The sequence below is a fragment of the Neodiprion fabricii genome, chromosome 1 (assembly GCF_021155785.1).
Source record: "Neodiprion fabricii isolate iyNeoFabr1 chromosome 1, iyNeoFabr1.1, whole genome shotgun sequence".
NCBI lineage: Eukaryota > Metazoa > Arthropoda > Insecta > Hymenoptera > Diprionidae > Neodiprion > Neodiprion fabricii.
Genome location: NC_060239.1, coordinates 25,205,880 through 25,233,125, shown reverse-complemented (window position 1 = coordinate 25,233,125; position 27,246 = coordinate 25,205,880). Strand labels below are relative to the sequence as shown.

The 27,246-nt window shown below is 43.1% G+C and overlaps 1 protein-coding gene across 2 annotated transcripts; it reads right to left on the bottom strand.

The window, feature by feature from the left end:
- Positions 1–26,080, bottom strand: LOC124183840 (T-cell leukemia homeobox protein 3). Of its 2 annotated transcripts, none has more exons than XM_046572910.1 (3): positions 24,679–26,080; positions 9,043–9,271; positions 1–425 (listed from the first exon to the last, which is right to left on the bottom strand). In XM_046572910.1, the coding sequence occupies exons 1-3, from the start codon at positions 25,409–25,411 to the stop codon at positions 188–190; spliced, it is 1,200 nt and encodes a 399-aa protein (XP_046428866.1). In that variant the 5' UTR covers positions 25,412–26,080; the 3' UTR covers positions 1–187. The 2 variants fall into 2 exon arrangements, with proteins under 2 accessions (XP_046428866.1, XP_046428875.1); XM_046572919.1 differs by having other exon boundaries at positions 1–422.
- Between the last annotated feature and the right edge of the window lie 1,166 nt (positions 26,081–27,246).

The window sequence follows — 27,246 nt, the reverse complement described above, 5'->3', positions numbered from 1 at the left end:
TCATTCACGCATCGTCTTCAGAGTGCGTTTGACAAAACGTATGAAAATTTTCGCTTCTTGGGGAGGAAAAATAAAATTGCGTTTTCCTCGAACCACGTGCCGATGTACAATTACGATCCGTGTTTATTGCACGATACCTTGATTAATCTAATCGATTCTACGCGTTTCCCCCCAATCGATAATCCCTTCAGCAAATCGGTTCCGTCAAAGGCTGCGGGGGTCCGTATGGCGAGGCCCACTGAGGCATCGGGTGTCCCATTGCAGGCTGCGAAGACTGTTGCACTTCTGCATTAGATGCCGGACCTCCGGAATGCGCTGGTACGGAACCCGGATATCCAACTTTCCCGAGAGCTTCTGCCTGCAGCGAAAGCATCAAACGATTCGCCGCCTGTCGTTCAGCCTCTCGTTCCTCTGCCGTTTGTCTTCTGGAAATCATTCGACAAAAGTGAATACATGAGAGAGGTTAATAAAGGCGATTAATCGTTGAACGAAGAATCATTCGAGGTACTTGATTGGACGAAAATCGATACCTTTTCGTAATTTATTATGAGATAGTCGTGCATTTAGCATTTCACAAATTAGGTGTTATGATTCGCAAGCTACGAAGATCTCTTCGTAAATAAGAAAATAGGTAATAACGGAATTACAGTCAAAAGCTTAGACATCTATGCATCGTTACAAATCGCTTCAAAATCCGGTCGATTCGTTCGATTTTACTGTAAGATGATTTATCACTACGGAGAAACTGTTGTCTCCAAATTCACGGAAATACTATTGTTTTGTTCTCATCAGTTCGATTATCATGTTGACGTTGTGACCAACAATTTGCAATGATGTCTTGAATATTGAAAAAGAAACGAAAATCCACTTCGCTGACTTTGTAGGAAATAATCTTCTGAATAAAATGAGCCATATTCGTAGAGTAAATTGGAAGAATCAACAAAATTTTCAACCATTTTTCAGCGAAGCATCGACGTCAAAGTTCTTGACTACGATATAAGTGCGTTCTATTTCAGTGCATTTCAACAGATTTTCGCAAGTTACGAATATGGTAATTTGATAAATACTCAATGCGGTATTATCTCGTAATAAAATCAATAAAAATGATCTATTTCCAGCCAACAAACCCGCGATAATTCAATTACAAAAATATTATCGGACTCGGATATAAATTTCACCGAGAAACGGTAAGCCCGTTTATTATCTCCCGGAATACCGTTAGCATAATATTTTGCCTTACGTTAGACACACGAAGACGGGTAAGAGGATTCATCTAAAATATCCCGAGTCCCGGTGGGGGTGAAAGAGTGACTGGCGTTGTTGGGGTGGAAAACAGAAGACAAACGTAATAAAGATAATTCGATTCCTGGGCGTGCCGGCTCACGCTCGTCCTCCAGGATGGTACGGAGCTGACGGAGTCGACGTGGCTGCCGAAGAGGGTGAGGGCAAAGGGTGTCTGTTTTCTAGCGCTAAGTCTATTAAGGAACCGCAAAATGGCCGAACTGTTGTTCCAAACCGACGGAATTGCATTTCGGATGCTCGTTCCTCGAGATGAAATATTCTGCAAGTCTTGTCACGTGTCCGCGTCACGCGTCAATCGATTTTATAAATCTCCTATAAGATGGGTTAAGCTTTCGACTTTGATGTAGGAAAGCGCTCGCTGTAATGCAGTATGATGCAATACAGGATTTTACGCCAGTGAAGTCTTTTTCTGGACATTTTTGTTTTTTTTTGCGAGTGATACGCTAGTGATTATCTAATCAGGATCGAATTTTAAGTTTTAAATATTCTCGTTATCTTGGCAGGAAGTGACGGAAGGAAGTCGTTTCATTGAAGAAAACGAGACATGATTAATGGAAATGGAATATCGTTATCAACGACACACGAATTTCATGTAATATCGTTATACTCTGTATGAGTGGTTGAAAGGTACTACGTTATCAATATACCGAATTTTTTTGAATCAACGAAACTTCTTCAGGTCCTGCTACAAGTTACAGATCAACGTTCAAGTATCGAAAACTATGAAAACCAGATCTTCAAGACATTTTAAAATCATTCTAGTTTTAAACGGATCTGAAACTGAGACAACGATCAATCGGAGCATAAATCTGATCTCATATAAATGGCAAAGAAACGTCACGCAGCGGATTTTCGTACGATCCTGGAGCATTTAACGTTACTATATGCATATAAAACGATCTGCATCTGCGACTTGTACAACGGTAATTTATTTTACTTCTCCGTTATCAGTGTTCGAAGTACCTCGGTCACCGCGATTACTACGTTAATCGCCTTATTAGCGTCGTAAAGAGTCCAAAGCTACCGAACTCCTTAGGAACTATCCTGCGGCGGATTCAAACAGGTAAGCATTATAATAAGGCAGAACGGGCAGGGAGATATGGAGGGCGATTAATACATGCGATCATAAATCTGTCGCTTTTTCAAACGAGATGAAAAGGAGTCAGTCGAGCCTTGAGGAGCGGACATGGATTGCACGCTCTCAACACTGGTACACCACAGGTTTAAGCACGTAGAAAAGATTCGCCAGTTTGCCTGAATTTTTATCGGAGGTCAAAAACGAGGCCAAGACGCGTTTCTTTCCTCCTCGTCATTCGTACATATAAGTCATACCGGAGCGACATGTTCTCATGGTCCGAGTTGAGGTGTATAATATATTACATGCTAGGCGTAGGTTAGACGTCCCGGGCAGAGGTGGATATAAAAAAAACCGGAGTTAATTTGAGATGATTGGCTGACCTGTCTACCCGGATCATAATAATTTGAAAAGCGACACGGCGCGAAGCGCCACCGGTCTTTGTAAAAAGGGTCTTCGAGAAACCAGTTTGGACTAACGATCGCGAGATTTCGGTTAGAGATTCATGGCCCGCTCGCTGCAATCTCTCCTGACTCTATCCATCACGCGCGCGTAGATATAGGGCATTAGTAAATTTGAATAAAACCTAAAACATTACACGACTACCGATCGTCTTACGCCCCTGAACTGCCGAGGGGCCCGAGTAGAGGAGCTGACTCGCTCCGGTAAGGCGGAGGCAAAAGAAGGACGCTAAGAGATAAACAAAGGAACATTGGAATCGTTTAATTACCGGCGCGCGGAGATTAGCTCTAATGGAACGCCGCTGTTTCGGACTTAAACCCTTGTCGTTGATTGGCTGCTGGATGTTCGCTGGCGCCTCGCAGACCGAGGTATGTGTGCACCGAGCGGATCGAGACCATCTTGGCACCAGGTCTCAGCGTCGAATGGTACCCGTGGAAGATGAAACCCCTTCTTTATTACCCGCTGTCAGAAAAGGAGGTCGTGTCTCCAGGCTTGTCCGAAGATTCGTGGAACCCTATCGGATCTCAGGATTAGATCGGAACGCACCCTTCGTCGAGTTAGCCTAAACTATACGAATTTGAAACAGTCCATTGCACGCAAGGATGAATAGTCATGATAATATCCACGCTGCGCCTGAGTCTAATTTTAACAATCTCAATTTTCATTATTATATTCAAAGGGTAGGGTGTTGACTTTTTACACACGCTCGAAATGGGAACCAAAGTTTTCTATCCAATAGTCGAGAAGAGACACGAAATCAAAACGCAACAATTTTTTCGTCTCTGTGATTAATTTCGGGTTCAAACCTCGATCGATCGGATATGCGGTATAAATTTGTTAGGTGTCCCCTTCCCGAAGTTGGCCATGTAAGAAATTCAGACCGTAATTATTTCCGAGATTACGAGTATCTTCGAAACCATTTGTGATATTCCGATGCTGAAATTTTCATTGAGATTTGACTGCAAGACAACCGAACGTCAGGTTGAATACAATTTTTAAACCTTCAAAACGGAGATGCATTGAATTAAGGATGAATAAGCCGGAATTAAAGATTGAGAAAATAGTTTAAAAAAATCAGCAACGTCATTTGCACGAATGAATGAATGAACACGAATGAAACAAGTTCCTTGCAATTCGATGCAAACCAATCATCATTGTCACAAATATAATTGTCAAGCATGTTTTAAACATTTTCTTTTCAAGCGCAGACACGATAATGAACTGAAGCGCATCCGAAAATATTCAATGAACGGCAAAACGTAGTTGTACTGATTTTCGTAATCGACAGTACGACGAAACGACTTCGCCATGCGATCAATCATCGATGCATTTGAAATGCACGTATCCATACATATTTATACATACAGAAATTCGTAATTTATATTGCAATGGCGCAGAGACAACGTGAAGCGATAATTGAATCGACTTGAAGGTGGGTCGTGAATATTTGAAAGATCATTTGGCGGATTATTTCCCAAATCCAGCCTCCCCCGAAATTCGAAATCGCTTCTGCATAATGACAAGGGTTTCACATACGACCCTGCGCACTGGATCGGCTCTCCGGTATTATACCTGTTATGTATTCCGCAGTCAGCGAGAGTCAGGACGAGCGGAGGTCCCGGGGGAGAGGCAAAATGTAATCGGCAAACCACCCTCAATAATTAATTACGAGCCCGGTTAATTACTTGCACGGGCGTCGCCTGGACCTGTCACTGATACAATGGCGTAGCCTGCAACCTGTTTCTGACCACCGACGATTGTTTTACGGGGGAACGAGAACGCTGAACGGTGATATTAATTCCGCAGGTGACGTTTCTCTAATTTTCAAAGACGTTTGTCAGCTCTACGCTCTCTCTTTCCTTCTATTTTCCTCTATATTACGATCGATGATCGAGAACACTTTTTTGCAACTATTCAATAAAAACTGTTTATCAAGCCTATGTTCCGTCGATTCTGCGAGATGTTGAATTTAAGATTAATTATGGAAACTTTGCGCATAGAGTTCATAAATCTGAATCATCAACGGAAGAAAAATCGAAAAGCTAATGACAAATTTTATTCAATAACCGACAATTGGCAGAAGTACTAAATTTATTGTAGCACGGATGTCGATCATTATTTTGAATAGCTTGTGAATAAAACTAGCATTATTTATTTCGTCTCAACTGACGCAGATACAGATTGATCCTCTTAATTTTTTTCACTTAAATTATATCATGGTTCCGTGGTAAAAGTGGCAAAATTTTTTAAGAAAATTGGATACTCAACTAAAAAAGCATCGTGACTGAGAAAAAATCGATTTCAAGTATGAAGTTATGATGAAATACGGTAACTCCTGAGAGAAATATGTTTCACCGTACGCAGAATTGCAAAAAATGAACATTAAGAAATTGGAAGTTGACAATTTGTCACCGCTACTGAATTACGTCGGCGAGATAGTAATATTCGTACCGACAAAAAACTGTTAAGAATTTGTCTGAGCAGCGCGTTATTTGTGAATAAACCTAGCTGCATAGTTATTAGAAGTAATTTGAGCATAAAAAATTATGCATGCAGGTTTACAACAGTCGATATGCGATATGCTAGAAGTAGCCTGACTTTCGAGCGAAGGATTCCCCCGAGCTTGAGCCGCTATTACGTTTCCTTTGTTTTTTTTTTCACCACGCCGACAGTTAACGCTGTTACTTTGACGTTAAACAGCTATTAAAACGTTCGTTAATTAAAATTTATGCTCGTTCTAAAACAGCAGGAAAAAAGGAGAGAAAGAAAGAAAAAAGATAGAGAGAGAGAGAGAGAAAGTGTGAAAAAGCACGAGCCGTTTACAGATGCTGTTTCAGTTCCTCTTCATGCCGTGCCTTGAATATACGGGGCTGATAAAAACAGGAGAATTCATATTCAATTACCGAAATGAAACCGGCCTGGGACGTTCATTAATTAAAATTCATACCTCACCGCTTTCTCAAAGCCTGGGGTTAAAAAGGCCAGGGATCGTCGAAAAAAATATATGTATATATTTTCACCTGTTATACTAACTCGTTGAAGTCTGATCGTGAATCGGATTATCAACGGTGACGAGATGACGAAAAATTCATCTAGCCAGCAGCCAGAAGCGCACTTTGAGGGTTGGAGGGTTGGAATTCCGAACTTGAAAAGTTCCGAAAACGCTAAATTTCATATTTTTTTGGTAACGAAACTTGAAGTAAAGTAATCGAACTTTCACGAAACATCAAAGTTCTGAAAGGGAAAAATGCCGAAAGAGCATAACCCCGACAAGTCGGAGCTCCAAAAGTGCGAAAATAAGAAAATTTCAAAATCTGAAACATCGAAATTCACAAATAATCGAAGATTTTCTGTTCTGTAAATTTCTGGATTCGTGAATTTTCACCACTTTGATCTTTCTCTGTTTTGGAATTTCGATATATTTACGTTCCAAATCCTGACCATTTTGATTTTCGGTGTTTCCTGATTTGTTACACCTACCCATTCGTTCATGAGCAAACTACGCTGTGTGAGTATATTTTAATATTCGGAGTTTTACTTTATCGAGACTTTATTTTTCGAAATTCTGCTCTACCGGAACTTTACTTCTCGGAACCTTGCATTTCGGAACTTTGAGCCGTCGGGTTTCCAACCATTCGAAAATTTGTTGATTCGTAAATGTTTGATTTCTTTACCTCAAGTTTCGCCACCAAATAATTAGAAATCAGGCCCTTTCTGAACTTTTAGAATTTGGAACTTGCACCCGCCCCCACTTTGACTATCCGCGAATTAAATCGGAAATTAGGAAGGAGCGCAGTAATTACGTCACGGGTGTAGGCGAGTCGTTAGGTATATCGAAATGCGACGCAATCGTCGGTACGGGAAAAGAGGGCGTGCTTATTGGACGCGTCCGCGGGGTCACCGGGAACACGTGACCTTTTGAATTTTTAACCGCTACTTGGGGGAAATTGAACGGATTCCAACACTGGATTCAAATGTTTGACAGTTTAAAAGCCGAGAAGCACCGAGGCCGCGAAGGGGATTGGAAACGGGGAGGTGGCTGCATTATGAACGGGAACAAGGCTAAGCTGTTACTCCCCGTGAATTATTCACCCCTCGCTATCTCATCTGCTCAACGCCATCTTGTTGAAATTCAAAAGATGGTCGAATAGTAAGGGTTTTAATCCGGGATCAATTACAGAGACAAGTATAATTGCGGTCTACTGCACCGAGAATATAACCGATGAATTATAAGGGATGAATCGAATCCCAAAATCTTCCGATCCCACTGTTCAAGACTTAGATCAGTTAAGTCTTCCAAAACACCAAAAGGTATGTTCATCAGTTTTGTTGTACGATGACTTTTCTCGGAGAATATGAAATTGGACTTTTCGATTTCCTTGGTCTTTTTGTATATCTGTTCTGTTCAATCGGACTATATTTTCGCGGTGAAGTTTCAGACTGAAAATTCAAACACAAAACGGGTTTTGCGGTGAGTATTGTGGAATCGTCAAGAGTGCCGTGCACACAAATACGCAAATGGAATGGCGGAGTGGCTATCAATCACAATGAAATAAAACAGGAATAATATCGTGTCAGAGTTTGAAACAATACCTGGAATGGGGCTGTCAGAGAAGATGGAACAAAACTTGAGTGGTTGGGACTCAATCAAATAAAAGGGAATGAAAATCGAAGAAGACTGAAATTGAGTCACTGAAAAAGTTTTATTTCCTTTCTGCCTCGCATCTGTGATACGTAAGTGAGAATCGATTTGTCGCGAATAGAAAAAGGGTAGCAAAGAACAAATGCTAAAACTGTCTCACAGACGAACGTTTTTTATTTTATTAAACTAAGTCGACTCCGTATTTTGAATAAATGCACTTTGAACTGTTATATTATATGAGTTTAGAGAATATTTAAAACAATAAATGTACACCGAAGTCGTCGATTGACCGAAACTTGAAAGGGGGTGTGATAACTGCACTGTTTATTATACAAAAATCTGTGTTATCCTGGTTTCTTTCGCTATACGGGGTAAGAGGTAAGCTTAAGAAAAGGAACTCTCTCCAAGAAATCGATATTTTGCACGAGTACATTTCCGAGTCAACGATAAGAGAGGAAGAAACATTAGAGTTTGAAAAGGAGTTAACCAGTGGAGAGCCGTGCAGGTTGGAATGTCGAAAGTGGCCTAGCAGCCACGTAGCATCGTGCATCTGCTGGCGTATTAGGAGTCTCTTCAAGATAAGAAAGGACGAAAACATGTAATTTAGATAAAAAGGATTTCGGGGCACCGAAACTAAGTTCGATACGGCGGGGCGTCCTCGCGTCGCGACGCCGGTCAACATTCTTAAAGGATATCGCCAAGTCGATATCTTTTACAGTTAGGGTTTTAAGGGCACCGGGATTGCTAGGACATGAGTCCTTGGGCGATCTTTGAAATTCCTTGATAAACCTTCGGAACAAGTGAAATCTCGAGTGGACAAAACTGAGTGCAAGAGTAAAAAGAAGAGTGAAGAATCGTATACACGTAAGAAGGCACGAAGGAATTTTTTCAGTCCGCATGCACGGCGGCTCAAATTCAGCAGCATCTACACAGATTTATGTGAGTTTCCAGTCTGCGGTTGAGAAACGATTCAAGAATATCTAACTGCGGCACGAATTGTGAAACGCGTTAAACAGGCAAATTGGACTTGTTAAATTGCAGTTTTTACCTAATTTTGTATCCGCATTACGGGCAGACTGATTCTCTACAATACCAAACTCTATTTCGTTATTCACATTGCAAAACAAATTGCAGCAATTACCCGAATTTCATCGTGTTAGAATTCTTATTTTCCGATATTTTTAAAATTTCGTAGGCGGTGAATAGTCCAAGACGTACATGACATTTGAAATATATTAAAAACGGTTTAAAAATGTATTCCTGACTCGCCGAATACATCTATTAAAATGTCACTCTGCCTCCTCGCTCTAACCCGAACTAATAACGTCCAAAAAATTATAACACTACCGGTTGATGAAAAGATGAACTTAAAAGGTGTTAATTTATTTGTCGTTACTCGTTTCTTTGTGGTACCTGCATGAAATTGCGTCAGTTCCTGTATTACCAGCGGAACAAGTAACTTCCGGTTGAAACGAGCGTTTAACGCGTTACACAGTTACTCTTATTTCCCGTAACGTAAAAGTGCGGGGATCGGAGACGATTAATCGGCGAAGAAACTTACCGCCATTTTGTCCTTCTGTTCTGAAACCACGTTTTGACTTGCGCGTCCGTCATCTTGAGGGATTTAGCGAGGGCCGCCCTCTCGGCTGACGCCAAGTACTTCTGCTTGTGAAACCGTTTTTCCAGCTCAGCAATTTGTAACCTCGTAAAGCTGGTTCTTGGCTTCTTCCGTTTTGGCGGCGTTCTGTTTTGGTACGGATGACCGATCCTTCTCGGAAACGCTCCAGCCACTGCGCAAATACGGAGGAATTACAAGTGAACATTAAAATGGTGAAGAGTGCCGTTAATAACAAACATCGCAGTTACAGGTAGGCAAAGTTGACTCTTGACCCGCAAAGTTATCATGGCATTATTTGAATAGTAAATTACACGTGTGCACGAATCCCAAATTGGGGGTGACTAAAGTTCACCACAAATGTGCTGATATAATGAGAAAACTTGACGGTGTACGTATATGTATAATGGCGCTGCTGTGACAAATCGCAATTTCTTCAACACACGGCACGCTATTCGAAGCCTTTTGTGATCGATGCGACGCGTGCAGGTAAAGGTGAGTACTGTGCGAAAGGATCGAACGAAAGGGTTGGTACGTCGATTTTTCGAAACGGTAAAATGCGAGAATTGGCCGGCCAACGCGTAAGCGGGTAAAGCTAGCATTCAATTATCCGGCGAATGAATTAGGCGTGATGAGAACGAGATTGAGAAAGTTCAATTTTAGCCCTATCTGATTTCCACTAACAGCGATAGTATTTACGCACAAGGCACGAATAAGATATCGCAACGCGGAGGTTTCTATGTCACGTTTAATTCAACCGGGACTTTTAGCGATCTCTTAATGTGTTCAATCCACTGGGATACATACTGAAAGCTCCGAGTCCCTTGGCAAGCTTCGCTGCACTCGTGCCTCGTACACGTTTACACAGACGATGACTGACACGATTACACAGAGTCATTTTATCGAGCGCGGATCCGGCTGTAGAAAGGTAATTAGGAATAAATTACAAACGGAGAGATGTGAATATCATTACATGGGATGATAATTCAACAGTCGTGTAATAGCCCGAGTACCGGCGATTATCGTCCTAATAAGCGAGTGACGCAAGGGCTTCTCGCAAAGAGTAAACTCGCTGCAAGAGATGCTGCTATGGCGGCGGTAGGGGTGATGGGGTAATGGGTAATACCCGTTGAATAGCCCTTTACCCTTTTACGATGATTCCCTGGTTTGAACCTGCAGCTACGCGTATACGCAGACGAGAGAGGGGTTCTTCCCTGTCAAATTTCATTTTCATGAAAATTTCATACAAGCCCCTGCACTCTCCTTTCATAATTTTTCTCCCGTACCGAAGCTTGGAAACGGTTTTCGCCCGCAAAATTCACCCCCGTTTCTACCCGGCAATGGGTTTGCGTGTCACCCGATACCGCAACTCGGGACTGTGTTCTCGATGCACGGTTAGAAAAGCCCTGCCATCCGCTAGAACGCCGATTATTCGACCCTTTCACAGTAAGTGCAAGCGAGAAAGATAAAGAGAGAAGGCGGGTCACTGCTGCTGAAACTCGTCCCTATCACGTGCCCCGAGACTATTTGCCCGGTACCATACACGACGATACTTCTCTTGCTGTTTCAATAAAAATCGCTTCGCTACAGCTGGGTTGAAAGCAGCCGGTTTTCACGTTGCGGTGGCGTGATCAGGGACGATGTGCCGACCAAAACTCCCCGCAACGATAGCTTGTCGTCGCGGCTGCAAAGGAGTCGTTAGCTTAACAGGGCGTGCGGAGTGGGTTTCCATGGAGACCAAGGAGCTCGTGTGTAAGCGTTCTTCTTTATCGTTACAATGTACGGGAGGAAAGTGCTCTAATACGGTGATTTTTTCTCCAACTACTCAAAGACTCGGATAACCGAACTCTGTATAGCCTTTTCTAGCAGTGCACAGATAGATACCCGGGTAAGAAGTCTAACTTTACAGTGTTCCGGACCGTAAAACGAATTCTCACTATTCATAACATACCCTCTGAAAAATGTGCTTTTCCCGATCTGAAAACGTATAGCGTATCACCTGTGACGCTTGTTCCTTACATTCTTGGCATTCAAAATTCCCGACTGAAGTGACGTGGTTTCAACTGTATTTAACAGGTTCAGTGAGATCTGTTTTTTGGTCCTGGGGTAAGTTGAGCAATGGAGACTCGCGCTGTAAAGAAAGGCTGCGGACTTCTATGTAGGTACTGTAATCATTTGGTGACGATCCAACGTACCATTTGATGTTGAATTTGCGAATTGACCAGACAAAATTCATCTATACAACAGAAGTCCACCATCTTTTACAGTACAGTATTACGGAGTAAGCCAATTACTGTTGTTTGCCAATATTAATCCTTCCAGTCATACATATTTCAACTCGACATTTTGATCTGAATTTCGTTACTCGGGAATCTCTAAATCCAAAATGGCGGATCGAATACGGTTGATGCAAACTCGAAAAAACAATAAAAATTCGACGATTCTGGCCGAAACTTGTTACTCGGGGATTTTCGGGGTTATACGAAGTAACAAAGATCATTCCAAGTTGTGAATAAACTATGATAAGTCTGGGACATGGAAGTTTTTGAGTTGGGACGCCGAGCAAGACTCGCTTTTCTGCTGCACCGCGGTTGCTGGACTTGATGAAACGGTTCTGCGCAAACCGCCGATACCTGCCTGTGCAGGAAAATGAAAACTGTTTACTATATCATCTGCTAAATCGAAAGCAATCCGGGGTTGTTAGACGCTTGGGAGAAACGTTCCTTCGTTGTCGTTTGCGAGTTCCTATCGGAGAAGGAAGCGTGCGGCCTAGTCGGCTGCAGGGTATATAAGACGAGCTGGCCGAGGGTGGTGCAGGAGCGAGTAGGCGGGTAAAATAAATGAACATCGACGGTTCGATGAATAAAACAATAGACGCTGGTAAACGCGGGTCTGTGGAAGTAGTAACTGTAGTAACCCATGCTCCCCTACAAGAACGGGGAGTACAAATGAGCATTGGAAAGTAGCTGCAGGGGCGTCGGATTTTCGGCCTTCCGCAGCAGTTCACCGGATGGAATCAGGGCAGATCGAGAGGGCTGTGCATAAAACAATAGACGGTCTGGCGAAGTGCGAGGAGAGCAATGCCTCCGTTATACGTATACGTGCGTAAATGCGTGTGTCTGTACGGGTAGAAGCGGAGGTTGCAGGGATATTCGCCTTCTACAGGAACTGACTGGCGGATCGACGCTTATTCGACTCGGAGCATCAGCGAAGGCGAGAGTGAAGACGGAAGAGAATTGCATCTGCATCCCCTACACACACACACACAAACACGTGCGCACGCAAACTCTCTCTCTCTATCTCTCTCTCTCTCTCTTTCTCTCTCTACACGCCGCGGGGGTGATCGTAAAAACAAGATGGCGCCCCCCGCCGCAAAATGGCCGACATAAATAAATGAGCGGGACGAAGACTGCGCGGCGGGCTTCGCCGTTGCGTTCTCGTATGAACTGGGAAAAGTTTAGTCCGAGTCATCCATCGTTCTCATGTATATCTATATCACGGGCCAAGTACCTTATACGAATTCCCTGCCGCAGTGCGATTATAGGCATCCTCCTAATTTGGCAAACGATATTCCCTACTGATTGTGGTTGCAGAGTCCAGATCGACCGGCCGACGGAGGAATTACACGATGGGGTGTTAAGGTGTTTCGAACACCTTAATGACTCAAGAGTACACTGAGAGAAATGTTTAGTTCCGGTTAACGCTCGTCTTTAACTATTTTTCATTTTTTAGCACGATCGAAAAATATAGTTCTAGATACAAAATGAAAATTAGTTTTCTAACTGTTACAAGAAAGTTTGGTACCTGTTACTATTCTTTCTTACGATCACTGTTACTGTATTTTCTTGTAACTGTTGCGAAAATTTAATGCTTGTGCAACAATAAATTGATGTTAAAGCCTTGTTTAGCTAAAAAAGTAGAGTAAGCCGAAAAAACTGATTTTGCGTTGCAATTACCAAAAAAGGATCGACGATAGCGCAAAATGGTTACGCGTATCTCGTTTTTCGTAATTCCAACAATATTCGAACAGTTTTTTTTTTAACGATACCTGTTTTACTGACTTTTTCTAGTTACTATAACGAATGAAATTTTTCTCAGTGTACTTACACGAGAATCGATTCAATTTTATTGTAAAACTTATTCGGCATTTTTTGACATGTAGTTGTACTGATGTTAGGAAGTGCGCTCTGGTCAACTAGGAGCGATTAATTATTGTACGGATTGATCATTGGATGTTTTCATTTCAATTTCAATTTTTTTATTACACATGAAGAAACTGTACGATACTTTATATTCAGTTCTGACAACAACACCACGATTACTTTATGAAAAATTCGATACCGATTGCATGTTTTTAGAAAAAATCATCCGATCTATCGCAAGTATACGTAAATCGTTTTCGTGACGTCAATCTGGATATAGCTTAAGAGTTGAGCAAAATCAGAATCTTGAAACCCATTTTTAGGGTAAGGTTTTGGTTTTTCAATCGGAAAATTTCAAGGCTTACTTTGTGCCTGGGCCGTTATGTCATATATTTGAAGAATTTTTAACTTGTTCCTATACAATTGTATGCAGTTTCTACGGGATCTCGAAATGAAAATTATTCGTACCATGTACGGATGTATTTGACTGTTACCTATCCTAACTTTTTCAAAATTACAAAATTGGTCATTGTATGAATTATCCCCGACATAATTGAATAAATGGTAATTCCCGCAGAGGGTCGGATTCTTCGCAGTTGAACAAAACGCCGAAAAAAGGGAACCAATTTTTCACACCTCTAATTCAACTCGTTAATGCTGGCATTGAATTTTTGAATAGCCATTCGGCGCAAGGCCTAATTTGAGCAAAACGATCGTACTGACGTTCATCCTGACCGTTGTTCCGATTGGCTGAGAGGAGAAAAATTACCATAGAATATACGTATACGTATAATGTATGTGTATATTCACCAAACCGGGACGATTATCGTTGAAGGGGTTTATACCGTGAGTAACGGGCATTCCGCGTCGGTCAGCGCAATCATAAACCGTACTTTTCAGGCGAGTAAATTGTGCAGCGGTGGAATTTTATATTGCATAAAACGGACCTGCCATTATATGCCGACGATCTTATTTGGTCTTCGAATTATCCCCATTCGGCGTAAATACGTGGAACAATAAGCGGCGTTGGGTAAAACGCGGCTTGGTTTTAACCGGGGAAATGTGCACGGGGCCGGAACTTAGCGCGAGTGGAGGAACTTTAAACACAGGAAAGTCTCGAAGCTATCGCGTTGTGAATGGAATATTAAAACATCTAGCGAGCATGACTGCAGATTATACGCCCAAATATATGTGTACATATCTCATCACCGTTCGCGCAGCCGACAAGTTTGGAAGTAAAATTTTATCACTTGGTAGTTTACTGTTGAACTGGAAAGAATGCGTGTTATTTTCGTGTCATCATATCGACTTGGCAGTTCCGTACGGCGGTAACATGCAACTAATGATTAGAAAATTCAAGGCATAATCGTACCCGTAGGTACAGATTTTTTTTCATCTTTGAAGATTCTGCAGCATGTTTCTAACCAGTAAAAAAAAAAAAAAAATTAATCGAATAGAATTCAGTACATCCAAAAGCGGAATAAGCTCGAATTAAAGCGAATTGAAAAGACTTGTCACTCACATACTTTGGATTTGTTTTAATTTGACAAAATTCGCGTCAATTCCGTTTTTTCCGTATTGAATTCGATTTGATCTACCGGTTACAGCATGCGTTTGAGTTTGCCGGCTCAAGGTGACAGAACTGCGGGTGTGTATGGTTGCAATAGTTGAAAATCACAATTATCGACGGGGTAGAATAACCTCGTGGTTATAATATTTTCAATCGAAAAGACTACAGCTAGTCTCGGGCCTTGCGAGACAGCGTATTTATCCATCAGCCGTGGGCAAAGTGGAGGAAAAACGAGAGAAGAGTAACTGCTGTGCTGGAGCGGGTTTGAGACTGTCGGTCTCTCCGTAGCAGAAAACAATTTACTTTGAAGGCCGCAAACTCTATTATATGCATACCCTCTCGAGGTACGAGGGCTAATGACTTTCTCCAGCTATGCTGTTAATGTTGCATCATCAAATGGTTCTAAACTGACTCACGATTCGAGCCAACAAAGGTTATGTCTCAAGCTCAGTGGGTCGTCGAGTGTGAAATTTTCATCTCGCGTTCATTCCACGACTCTCGTGGTTGCACCGAACTCGAACCAACTACCGTTCGTGCAGTTATCCACGTGTTTGTATAAATAAAGGAAAACTCGTCGTTGAGTATTCGAGTGCTCAAAGTGACGACGAACTTTGCCAATCAATCATCTGAGTACCTCATGAATTTTGAGGTAAAACGTATCGTTGAAGAACCAGTGCGACTTTCGGTTTATGGAAAAAACGCACCTGGTCACGTGACGATAAATATCGTAGTATCTTGTACTTTCCACGAACTTCCGTAAATATGCTTAGATGACATTGTTCGTCAATTTCAGAACACCAATCCCGTTGCTGTATTGGAAGTAATTGCCTGGTCTAAGCGCGGGGAAGATAAGGTTTAGTAGGTCTGTAATGGCTGACTGGTAGCTCTCGTAAAGATTTAGCAACGGGATACCGATAACCTCGGCGCTCTTACAACACCTTGCTGGTGTTGGTGTTTCAGCACCGGTATCCCGGGTGGCACGTAAATCGTTCGGCTTTGTGCAAACACTGGTATCTGCTGGCAACGAATTTGTCTCGAGTTGCTGGATTCGTGCATTTTTTACTTTGATCGGGGCAATTTTTATCAAACTCTGCTAGAAAGAGTCGCAATTAACACTGCCATTCTTGTCCATTTACGACTTCGTCGGATGGATTGAACGACTACAAATTGGTTGCGTGTCAAAGACGTTACATCTTATCCTCGAGGAGAATAACCGACGAAACCGGTCGGCGAGCAACGTTTTTATCGAAGAAATATTTTTCAGTAATTGTTATAATGTTCGATTCGTGAAACGGTGATGTTGAGTTGTAGTAATAATTAAACCGCGAATTGAGACGCTCCGATACATCTCGGAGTGCTGCATATAATAGACCTTCGTGTTCTCGGCTTACACGTGTTATAACAATTTTCAAACGGTTTTTTACACGACGCTGGTGTATATATTCGCGCGAAATCGTCGAAACGATGTTTGAAATGTTACGCGGGTACTTAATGGATGGCTGGCAATACCGGACTTGGGGCTTCGTAACAGGCACGGACATCGGCGAATCTTATTTATTATTTAATTATTGCCGAGGTAGAGAGCGGAGATTAACGGTTAATCGCAAAATCGTTTTGCAATTCGCGGAACAAGATAATTACATCATTATCTGTACCACGCATACGTCTACGTGAATGCGGCGCGCGGCTAGTATGCATAACATAGCGTTCAGGAATGGTGTTTGTGGATATATCGTTGCATGCCCATAAAAGTCTCGCAGGAATCCTCCGCATGTTGCCTCTCGCAAGTTAAGCCGCCCGTAGCGAGCGTATCTTATTTCGGTAAGTCAGACGTTTCGATATTTTCATGCGCCCGTTTTCCCCATAATCGATGCCTAACTCGAATCGATGGAAAATGCGCTCGCATAAGGACTGGCAGAAAGGCACGGCCGAGACTCGAGGCGCGTGTGCCGAGCTCCTTCTCGAGTGCCGTTTACATACGTGTACAGGCTTGTACGTATACTTGGAATATATACGAGCTATTGGCCCGGAAAGCTCTGAATAATACAGCAGCAGCTACGCCATATTTAAAATGAGATGCGAACGCGAGCTTAAATCGTCGTTTATACTTTATCTAGATAATTCCAACGGATACTGCAAGCCCCGCAGGATCTGATACATGGCCGTTCGCAGCCGCGCGTGTTGCAAGCACACGTTGTAACAACCTAAACGCATACATGGCGAGAGAAAGGGGCGTACACGGTGATGGTGGTGGGTTGACGGGGGTGTCAAGTTTTACCGCCATCACTTGGCGTTTGTTTAATTTTATGCGATTTTTTATCGACGGCTTGTAATATCGATAATGTAGGCCACTGCTGGCGGGGGTGTATACGACGTCGGGGAACGTAGAAGAGGGATGGTAGGGGAGGGGGAGCAGGAACGGAGATGGTTTATATCGAGTTACAAGAGTTTGAGAAATGATCGGGGCTTGTGTGTCTTATTTTTTACAGCGGGACGACTTAAACTAAATCGGTCGGGACTGCCGGGTACGTTACACGTGTATACGTGCAAAGTAAAGTAAGGCGCACCCGCGGCCGTTTCTGAACGAACTTCTTTGAAAAACTTTTCGACAAATGAGACAAGTTAAAAATTGATCGAGTTCCCGGTTCCCGGCCGTATTGAAACAACTTTATGCCAAAACTTTAAGCCGCGCGGTCTTCGCGTATAAGACTTTTTCACTTTTTACTTGAAATTTTTCATAATATTTATCATTCGTGCAGGTTACGAACCATGTACCGATACAATTTTCCAATAACGATTTCCGAGCAGGTATACGTGAACACTTTAAATACCAAAATAGGAACTTCAAGTTGTTTTTTCCCTTTTGCCAAATCCGTCATTAAACACTTTGGCAAAGATTTGTGCAAATACTCGGTGTAAAATACACTAAAAAACTGACTTAATTTCACAGAGAAAATTTATTAAAAACGATGACAAAATCGTCACCACGGGGAAAACTTGAATTCGTAGTGAATTTGATTGAAATAACGAAAGCAGTTTCTGCATCACTTTCAATTCCTACGGTATGCGTCGCGCGTAGAATCTATATGCATAAGTATGCCGTAACGCGTGTATATATCCTTGTATAAATTTGCGTTGGGATACGTGGATACATGTGCGGTTGGGAGGGTATCACGCTCGAAATAGGGGGAAATGTTTACGATCTTTGGTATCACTCAATCCAGAGCTGTGGTTAGAGAATCGAGTGCTATCCTCGCGACCCCAAAAGCATCCCCGAGTGATCCCGTAATGGCGAAGCCGAGCCACCGTCGAGTACCGCAGGTATATACATACGCATGTACGCGTAGTTTAGAAGCAAATGAAACACGCGAGTGAAAGTGAAAAAAAAATCTTCAAATTGCCCGCAAAAACATCCCTCGAGTTTAAAACTTGTTTCTCACGATCAGAGGGGTAAAATATTGTCCGGCATCAGTTTGGCCGACGATGCTGAGGCTGCACGCAGCCCTCGTCGTCAGGGCTTTGCCGTATTATTCAACAATTTTTTCGACTCCCTCGAGAAATCGCAAGATTTGCTTCGGGGCTTCCGAATGTCAGTGGAAATTTGCCTTACCTCCGGATCTTGGTGTCACGGTTATACAGTTATCGGCACGGTGACGAGTTCGACTTTACCAAATCTGCGGTATTTCAATTCTAACGGGATTCGTCATCGCCGGCTAAACCTGTTCGTTAAATCATGAGTTTGAATTTTCGACAAGTTTCTAACCGCACGACTCTAAACACGGTGTACAAAAACTTTCCAGGAACGAAAAATCTCAATTGCGAAAATCTTGACGCTATAGCACCCAAGTGCCGCACATACGTTGTTACCGAATTGATAATCACCTTGTTTGACAAATTTTCATTAGGTTATACACACCGCGAAGGAAGTTGTACAGAGATTCCAATCTAGCCACTATTAAAAACTTATTTATTTACGAGATGAAGTTTTAAGTTTAGTACCGATCGTCTAGTATACTGCACTGATAAAACTTTACGTACCGAAGGAGGCCAACTATTTTTTATGGGGTCTACGACATCCAATTTGAAGTTTATTATAGTATCTGACGTGATATGATTTTGTAGCTACTAACGACAATCTGGAACGAGCGCAGTGAAATGCCCATTTTGAATATTACTTCCACTTGAATTTTCGTCTCAAGCACAAAATTTTGTTCAAACAATTTTTCGATCCTTTACCCAAACTTGTTTTGGTAAACTACTCAAGAATCGGATAGATTGAGATAGATAAATAGTGGGCATAGCGATGAATGTTGACCCAATTTTTGGCCTTCGTAAGTAAGCCTGGATCGACTCTTACCAACTATTCCCTTCACGGCTCTCTATCTATTCTTCGAGAGTATATGGAAATTGACGGTAGACGGGAAGCCATGCGAGGTACGTCTTGTGCCGCAGATAAGCTCAACCCACATCTTGAAAACGGGTTAGGCCTGTTCCAGAGTAGCGATATGGACGTTTAAAAGTATTCGTCAAGCCACGATGCGTAGATCGCGGATGAAGACTCATTACACGTGTGTCGATTTCAATTCTGGAATCACCGTGTTTAGCTATTCCTATAATGTCAATTATTGCGGTACAATCGTCATAAATATTCTGATAAGTCGCGATAACTCGGGTTTTAACGATCAAACGTTCGTTGCCGCATGTGTTCTGTGTTCTTTTCAAATTGCAAAAATGTCGTTTCCATTTATGGTTGCTCACGGCACTGGCCGGAATCCCGAAATTCAGAAATGGCAGAAATTTTTTTTCACAAATTCGTCGATCTATTAATCGAAGACCAATTATCTCATGCCTTTGTTATCTCTTATGCGCAGAAATTTGGTAACGATTGACCGTCGATTCTCAACAGCGAAGAAACTGCAGCGACTGCGTTACACGGCGAAACATCTCGTCGAGTCGCGTTAGGAACTGTCATTGACTTTGGTTGAAAAATATGTGATGGATCTAGAGGGTCGGTACCATTCAGGTCGACGCAAAAATCACCCTCACATTTCCAATCGATACTCAAATACCGGCATTCGGAATGCTAATGGAATGCTAATTTGGCCATCTGACAAAATGGCATTAGTTTATCTTTAATAGGTTTCCTAAGAACATTCAACGGAAAGCTTTGATCGTGTTAGGTGTTCGCGAAGTACCCAGCTGGATCAGATTTGTCGCCTCTTTCAAGCTTTCCTCTCGATTTGAGGACTCTTTCTCGTAGATAATTTTCCATCACCTGCATCCACGGCTACCCGATCGCCGGTCAGGCGGCGTGGCAGGGTATTCGAAAATCATAATTATTCAAACCTGTATTACGTAGTAATTAATCCGGAGGCAGATTAGCGCCTGGTCCCGCGCTGGGGCGCGAGCTGAGTGATTGAGTTAGCGCTGAGTTAGGGATTTCCCTCCGCGATGCTGGCAGCCGTAAGGTCGAAGTGGCTCGTCCATCATCACCCGTGCATCGAGCTCGAGTCGCGGCTGAACTCGGTTACATAATTAACGTGGCTTCAGTTTAATTTCAGTGCAGACAATTATACACCTGAGCCAAGCCTCGTCTTAACCAGTGTCCCCGGTCCGTTTCCACAGTGTGCAGTGTTACGAGGCAAGCATGTGCTCGCACACCACGGCGTCGTTCTCTCCACGCTCGTAGGTGGCTGGGGATAGATTATGCGTGGAAAAGCAGGAGCGAGTTGGCTAATTAGTTAAATTGACGGTACACCTGGGGCGGAGGGCTTCACGGATCTTGGAAGTTTCGTAATTGCTGTATAGCTGGGAATTGGATCGGTAGATGGTTTGTTTTTGCAATTGAAAGTCTAGCAGGATCAGTGACAACCGACAAGTTTGGTTGTTTTGCCAATATTTGATCCGAGGGTGATTGAAATTGCGGAGTCGTGGGTCGTTTTATAGCCAAAGAGATGAAACGCGTTATTGTAATAACAGTGAACCGAGTTCGAACGAGTTCGCGGCGAGCCCTAACCATATTACTACGTATAAATTACGAATCCCGAGAAACGCTTTCGTAGCCCTCGGGTGATACGGCATTTACCTACCTACTTTACTGACACTCACACGGTATTTCTGTCCACGAACACGAGACCCGTTCGCGTGAACTCGCGTAAGAAACAAATTACTCAGAGCTACATAACTATCGACTACCGCCGCACGATCTCGAATGGCTCTTCGGCTCTCCGTGTGCGTAGGGATTAGAAGCGAGAATATAAAAAGGAATAAAACGTTAGAAACTACCGGTACCTATAAGCACTGCACCGCGGCGTACTCGATGCTCCAATATTGCGTCAATTCGAGGTACATACGTTACGCGGATTTGTTTATTTTCTCGTAAGCGTAATGGCCTCTTTTCGAAGGGTTCCGTGCGCAAGACCCGTCGGAGCACCTCGGTGAAGTTTTAAAGAAAAAAGGAACGAAGCACGCGCCGTAAGGTGAAACTCTTGTAACAACGAGCATGCGGCCCGTCGAGGTGTATACTTAGGGCCATGGTCGATTTGAAGAACGAAAACTAACGCCCCAGCGTCTATGTGTCGAGGAAATTTCAAACGGTTATTGACAGTAATCAACGATCGAGGATGAGTCCCAGTCGACGTCTGCGAGAGTCCCACATCGCATGGCACAACGATCGTAAATGAGAGGATTTCTACCCAACCCTAACACACCGATTCACGGCCGCTGAGCCTTGCAGGTCGACTTCGGCTTACACTCGAACACCGCACGCCACATTCGAACGGCACAAGTGTCCCTACGTGTATCCACACCTACGGTACGGATACACATCAGCCCGAAGCTGGTGCACGGTGCAGGGATAAGCCCAAGGGTTTCAGGTTTGGTCACGCGATGCTCTTTTTCCTATTTCTTCATTTTTTTACCTCCCTCTCGCTCTCTTCCCAGTATTCGGTTATCTCCGTTCTTCATTCTCCCGGCCTCCGCGATCCTCGCCGCCGGCAGCCGCCCGCCGGCAACCAACCTCGCTTTTACGCACCGTACTTTCCTCTTCTTCTCAGGATTTATTATCTGTTATACTTATACGTATATATATATATATATATATATATATATATATGTATGTATGTATGTATAGAGCTGCACGGTTTTCAGATCCAGAATTTTTTCGAGAACTTATTTAACGTGTTTGCTCGCTTCTTCGTGAAAATGAAGCACGCTCAACGTGCAACGACACAAAATGTTATGTACACCCCTGTGATATGATCAAAGTCATTCGCCTGAAAGTTCAAAGAAAACTTTTCTATTTTGTGGGTAGGTTAGATTATTACCGAATAGATTTACTCTGTTTCTCTTCTGTGCAATTTACGATAAGTAAAAGAATTGGATTCGCTTTTCATCGAAATGACGATCAAATGCCGCACAACCAATTTAAAACCAACAATTAAGACTCCTCTGTCATGACCAACACTTCCATAAGCTGTAACAATCACAAACATTGCTACTGTCGACAGTCGGCACTAACATGTACCGAGTAGATAATTGTGCAACTGTAACGTGGGTAGCGTAATAAAACGATTACTAATTATAGTTCAACGCTTCAAAGGCATGCAGATAAAAACCATTCCAAGACTAGATACCTGTATTCATTGAGCAAATGCAGAACTCTTTGTGGATTGTCACGATTCGTGATTGAATATTAAAGATTTTAGATATATTCGTGTGATTAAGAAAAATTGCCGGCAGAGAAAGGACAAATGTAGATATCGGCACATCAGAGACTTCAGTGAAAGTAAACGATGCCGTTATGACTTTGAAGCCATCGCATCGGCAGAATTTATCACTGATAATCACGTAACTATGCGTATATTATACATAACCCGTTGATGGATACACAAGTGGAGTACCAGTACAAGATATTTTCGAGAAACCATTCAATTATTTGAAATCCTATGCTTTTGGCTAATGATTATTTGTCACGCATTTACATCGAGTGTTGGATCAAAAATGCGAAGCAACGGTGCAGTGACTCTTACGACGATAATTCTAGCGAATTTAGGGTTCTGAAATGCGATGGTACCGTTTAGGGTGAATCACACGCAATTCAAGCAGCCCTTGGAAACCCTCGTGAGACGTGATGCAGACAAATGAACCGTCAGAACCCGGTAAATTCAATTGTAGGTGCCCTTGAGTAATTCTGTGGTCACAAGCTCGCGCTTAGCTTCTCGGTGATCGATGACGCTTCTTGCGATTACATTAAACTGCGGAGACGTGGAACCGCGATATTCTCATGCATTGGAAAATATCATTTGCAAAAGTACGGTGACGGTGGAAAAAATATGATTGAACAACTGGATTTGAGACAGCTTAAAACTTCATTCAAAGTCAATACAAATTTTTGTCAAAAGTCAATGTAAGATATTTTTATTCATGGTAGTTTGTGTAGCAATGACACAGTTTCTAGTTTCGCTATTCGGTGGTGAACTTGTCGTCCTTCTCATATCAATATCATATGCATAGATCACTTTGAAACGTACGTTAAATGCATAATCACAAACTCGATTGTTTCGAGTTAGAAGGCCACACAACATCTTTCGGAAACGAAAACGATAATGAATTGAAAAAAAAAAAATTTGAGCATGATCAACTAACGGAATTTTAAATTCTATCCTGTTTTGTATATTAGCGGTTATCACTAATACCGGGTGTATTATTGGAGTAAAAAACTTGTGACACAATTTGAAAAAAGAGAGGTTCACCTTGAATTCCACGATTACGAGAATTTCGGTTGTATTTTTATTATTTGGTTTTTTACCGTATAATGGGAGTCAATTTATCGCTTTTCTATCGCTCTTCTTTTCGTAAAACAGTTAAATGGACAAACTTTCATCTGTTTCGAAATAAAGGGATCGGGCTGAGCGATATCGCTTATAGAACGCGAGCGAAGGTAGGCAACAAACTTTGAAATCTCCAAAACCACGAGGTAAATAATAGAGTGGATAACAGGAGAAGGCTCTTTGGTGGCTTTTCCCTTAAACTTTCAACCTTGTCGCGTTACCCTTTTTGAACCCGGGTCGACGTGGACGTCTAAAGATTATCTCTTCGCGGGTCACTCAAGGTAAAAGCATAATGCGTACCTTCAATCCCACGTCTTATACCCAGACCGATAACATACCGAACGGTCACAGACAGAATGCAAGTCTGTTGAATTTCGTGACAATAGTAGAAAAGTTTTTTTTAAGCAAGGAATCGAACAATGGGCACACCTTTTACGAATGCATTGGTACGGTTGGAATATAGCTACGTGTTTCGATAATACAGTCTGTTTTCTAATGTGGCATATATAACTCTCTAAATTTGAATCAGTGAAAATTCACTGATTTCCAGTTATGCGTATACCACTGAAAAGTAACAGTGCATATGCACTGACGTTACAGTGATTTTTCACTGATATCCCGCTGATTTCCAGTGTATATACACTAATTTCCTCCAGTGGTATACTTATAACTGATTCACATTTAGAGAGAACACTTCAATTCCATCGGCTGTTCGTAAATAATCGATAGATGGTATTTGCAATGCAGAATAGTAGTGATAAACCGTATTCGTTGTACAGACAGGTATCCATAGGCGAGATTTTAACGGTCTATGTTCACAGTCAAACTTCATTAACTCGTCATTCGAAAATTATTTATTTAACGTCAACCCGCTTCCCGACGTGTGACATTAGTCAACCGAAAAAAAAACCATTAACCGTACAGTACAACATATCGAACACGTTATAAATTAATTGAATTTCGATGTTAGCCATAAGTACCGGCACGTAAGTTCATCGCGAGCCTTGGATCATGCAAGTAGAAATGCAAATGGTCAAACCTGCCAGTCTGTCCTTGAGATGCGGATGAGCGTGGAGAGGATGGACAGCCAGGTTGGCCAACAAACTAGCACGATGGAGACCCGCGGCGGCAGCCTGCTGTTGACTGTGTTGAATGGCCTGCAGGCTCCAGGGTGGAATCAGGGCCTGGGATGGTAGGGTTGTGCCAGGGTTACCGGTGGCTCCCGGGGGCCGGTGTGCCGGCACTCTGATGACGCCACCCCCGGTGTAAATCAGTCCGGAACCACCTGGGAAGAGTCTGAACGGCGCCAAGAGGTCCGGATGCAGGGAGGGGTTCCCGTTCTGTGTCTCGGGGGTGCTTCCGGTGTCGTCGTCATCTTTGTCCGAGAGCTTCTCCTCGACCTCCGGCCCCCAGGACCGCCTCTCGTCCTCGAGGGTGATGTTCCTGTGCGCGTCGTCCCATCCCCAAGAAACCTTGCGCTCTTTCTCGTTCTCCAGGTCCTCCGAGGAGGGACTCTTAGCGGTTTGACCCCGGGTCTCACCCAGCAGCCGACTTATACTGAAGGGGTGACTCCTTGGCGTCTCGTTCTCCGTCCTGGTCGTCGTGTGGCTCGGTGGCGGGGAGTTTGAGCACTCGGATCTCTCCTCGTGGAGCCCGTGCGACGAGTTTGTGTAATTCTGCGGACTGCAGCTCCTCGAGTCCGAGTCGTCGACGTTTATTTCCTCCGTTGGATCGACGTCGCTGCCGCAATCCGCCCCGGCGCGATCGGACATGTTGTTTTTCCCCCACGCGGGAAAACTCGCCTCGGGTAGATGCCCTCTTCGCCTTCTCGTGAGGAGGCACCTAGATACTAGACGTCATTGTTGCCTGATAAAGAGGCGGAACTGTTCTAGCGAAAAACTTGCCCAAGCTCATGTGGGTGCTCAGATCGAATGGTTAGATTCCACCTCGGAGTTCCGGAGGTTTTTCTCGACCATTGACTACCACCCTGACCAATTAACCAGCTTCACAAGATTCGTTCACTGCACTCCAAGGCGCTCCAGAGTCCACCAGCGCAACTTTTTAGCTTCCACGGCCCCAAACCCGTCGGTAATTGGTGCCGTTTGAAAGGTTCGTTCTACCGACGCTCGCCGCAACGGTCATGTCGAGGAAAGAAGGACATTTCGTTACAGCTCGGTTAACACGCGAGAAAAAAATCGTCGTAAAACTACAAAATCGTCAGTCACTGCGTTCGGAAAATTTAGAGGTACTCCTTCTTCAAATGTACGTTTCACAAAACAGGGTAACGACACTGATTGCACACACTTTCTATTTGGTCTCTGTATCGTGACAACGGGAATCCCTGCCTAATTATCGGTGGTCTGAAATTGGGCCAATCAATTAGCGGAAAGAGTTGAAATCACAACCGGACTTCTGCAAGGTGCAAGTCTAGCATCGTTCGAGTTTCGTTGTCGAGTGAAACGGTTGGACCGCGAGGCAAACGAAGCACGAAAATAGAGGGCAACCCCCTACTTCCGTCCCGGCTGTTTGGTACTTACGAAGCTCCACCCACGGCAGGCCAAGAGCCAATGGAACTGGGGAAAACCACGCCTCGGAGAAAGTCGATTGGTCGGGCTTAAATTGATACCTATTTAACATTTGAGCAGAATGTAGCCGCCGATCGTCTTTTTCCCCTCTATTATTTATCGCGATCGTCATTTTTTTTCCCCCTCTTCCTACTTCTTCTTATTCTTATTCTTATACCTTTTATTCCTCTTATTCTTTCTCTTCTTCTCTTCTTATTCATCTCTTGGACCACGCGGCTGTATAAGCCAAGCCCAGCCAAGTCGAGTCTTACCCCGCTTAAGAAGTACAAGGGACTTAATTATGGCGGAGTTGGAATGTCGAAGTACCAGCTTCACCGCTTCATCCTGCATCGATCATCTTTCTTTCTATCTCTCTCTCTCTCTCTTATCTACTTGCCACTTTCAATGCGCAATATATGCTCACGATTCTTTATTACCTCAAGATTTATTCCAAACTCTGCACATCGGAAACTCAACACTTCGTCATTGTTCGCCTTGAACATACTGTCGGTATTTTTATTAGCAAAAACGGTACCAGTGCAGGTAACTCGTAACCGGTACCTACAAGAAACGTTTTTCCTCATTGTGACTTTAACTGAATCCTTACGCAGAGACGACTGGTTTAAAAATGTAACTTTAGACGCGAACGCGACTAGCTAAGCACGTCTTCTCCCCATAACTGACATACAATCTTTTCAACTAACGGCTCCGCTGTGCATGTCTCGGTCGGCAGGCCAGTTATTATTCATTCTTCGGGATCCATGGTTCCAGGCCAAGTCAATCTCCATAACTATCCAGACTCGTAAAATTTAAGCAACACGGATACACTCAGCGTTATTAACAATGGCTCGAATCTCGTGATAGTACCTTGAAGTCGGTATTTAGATTCCTCGAGTTTTCACTCCTCTTCTTTTCTTTTTCTTGTCAGTTATTTCACAAAGTGAAAGGGGGTTGAACGATGAATCGAATACTCGTGACAGGGATCGATCTCCAAACTTGTTACTTAGTCCGACTAATGCGTCGAATTTCGCTGAGGGTTCCTA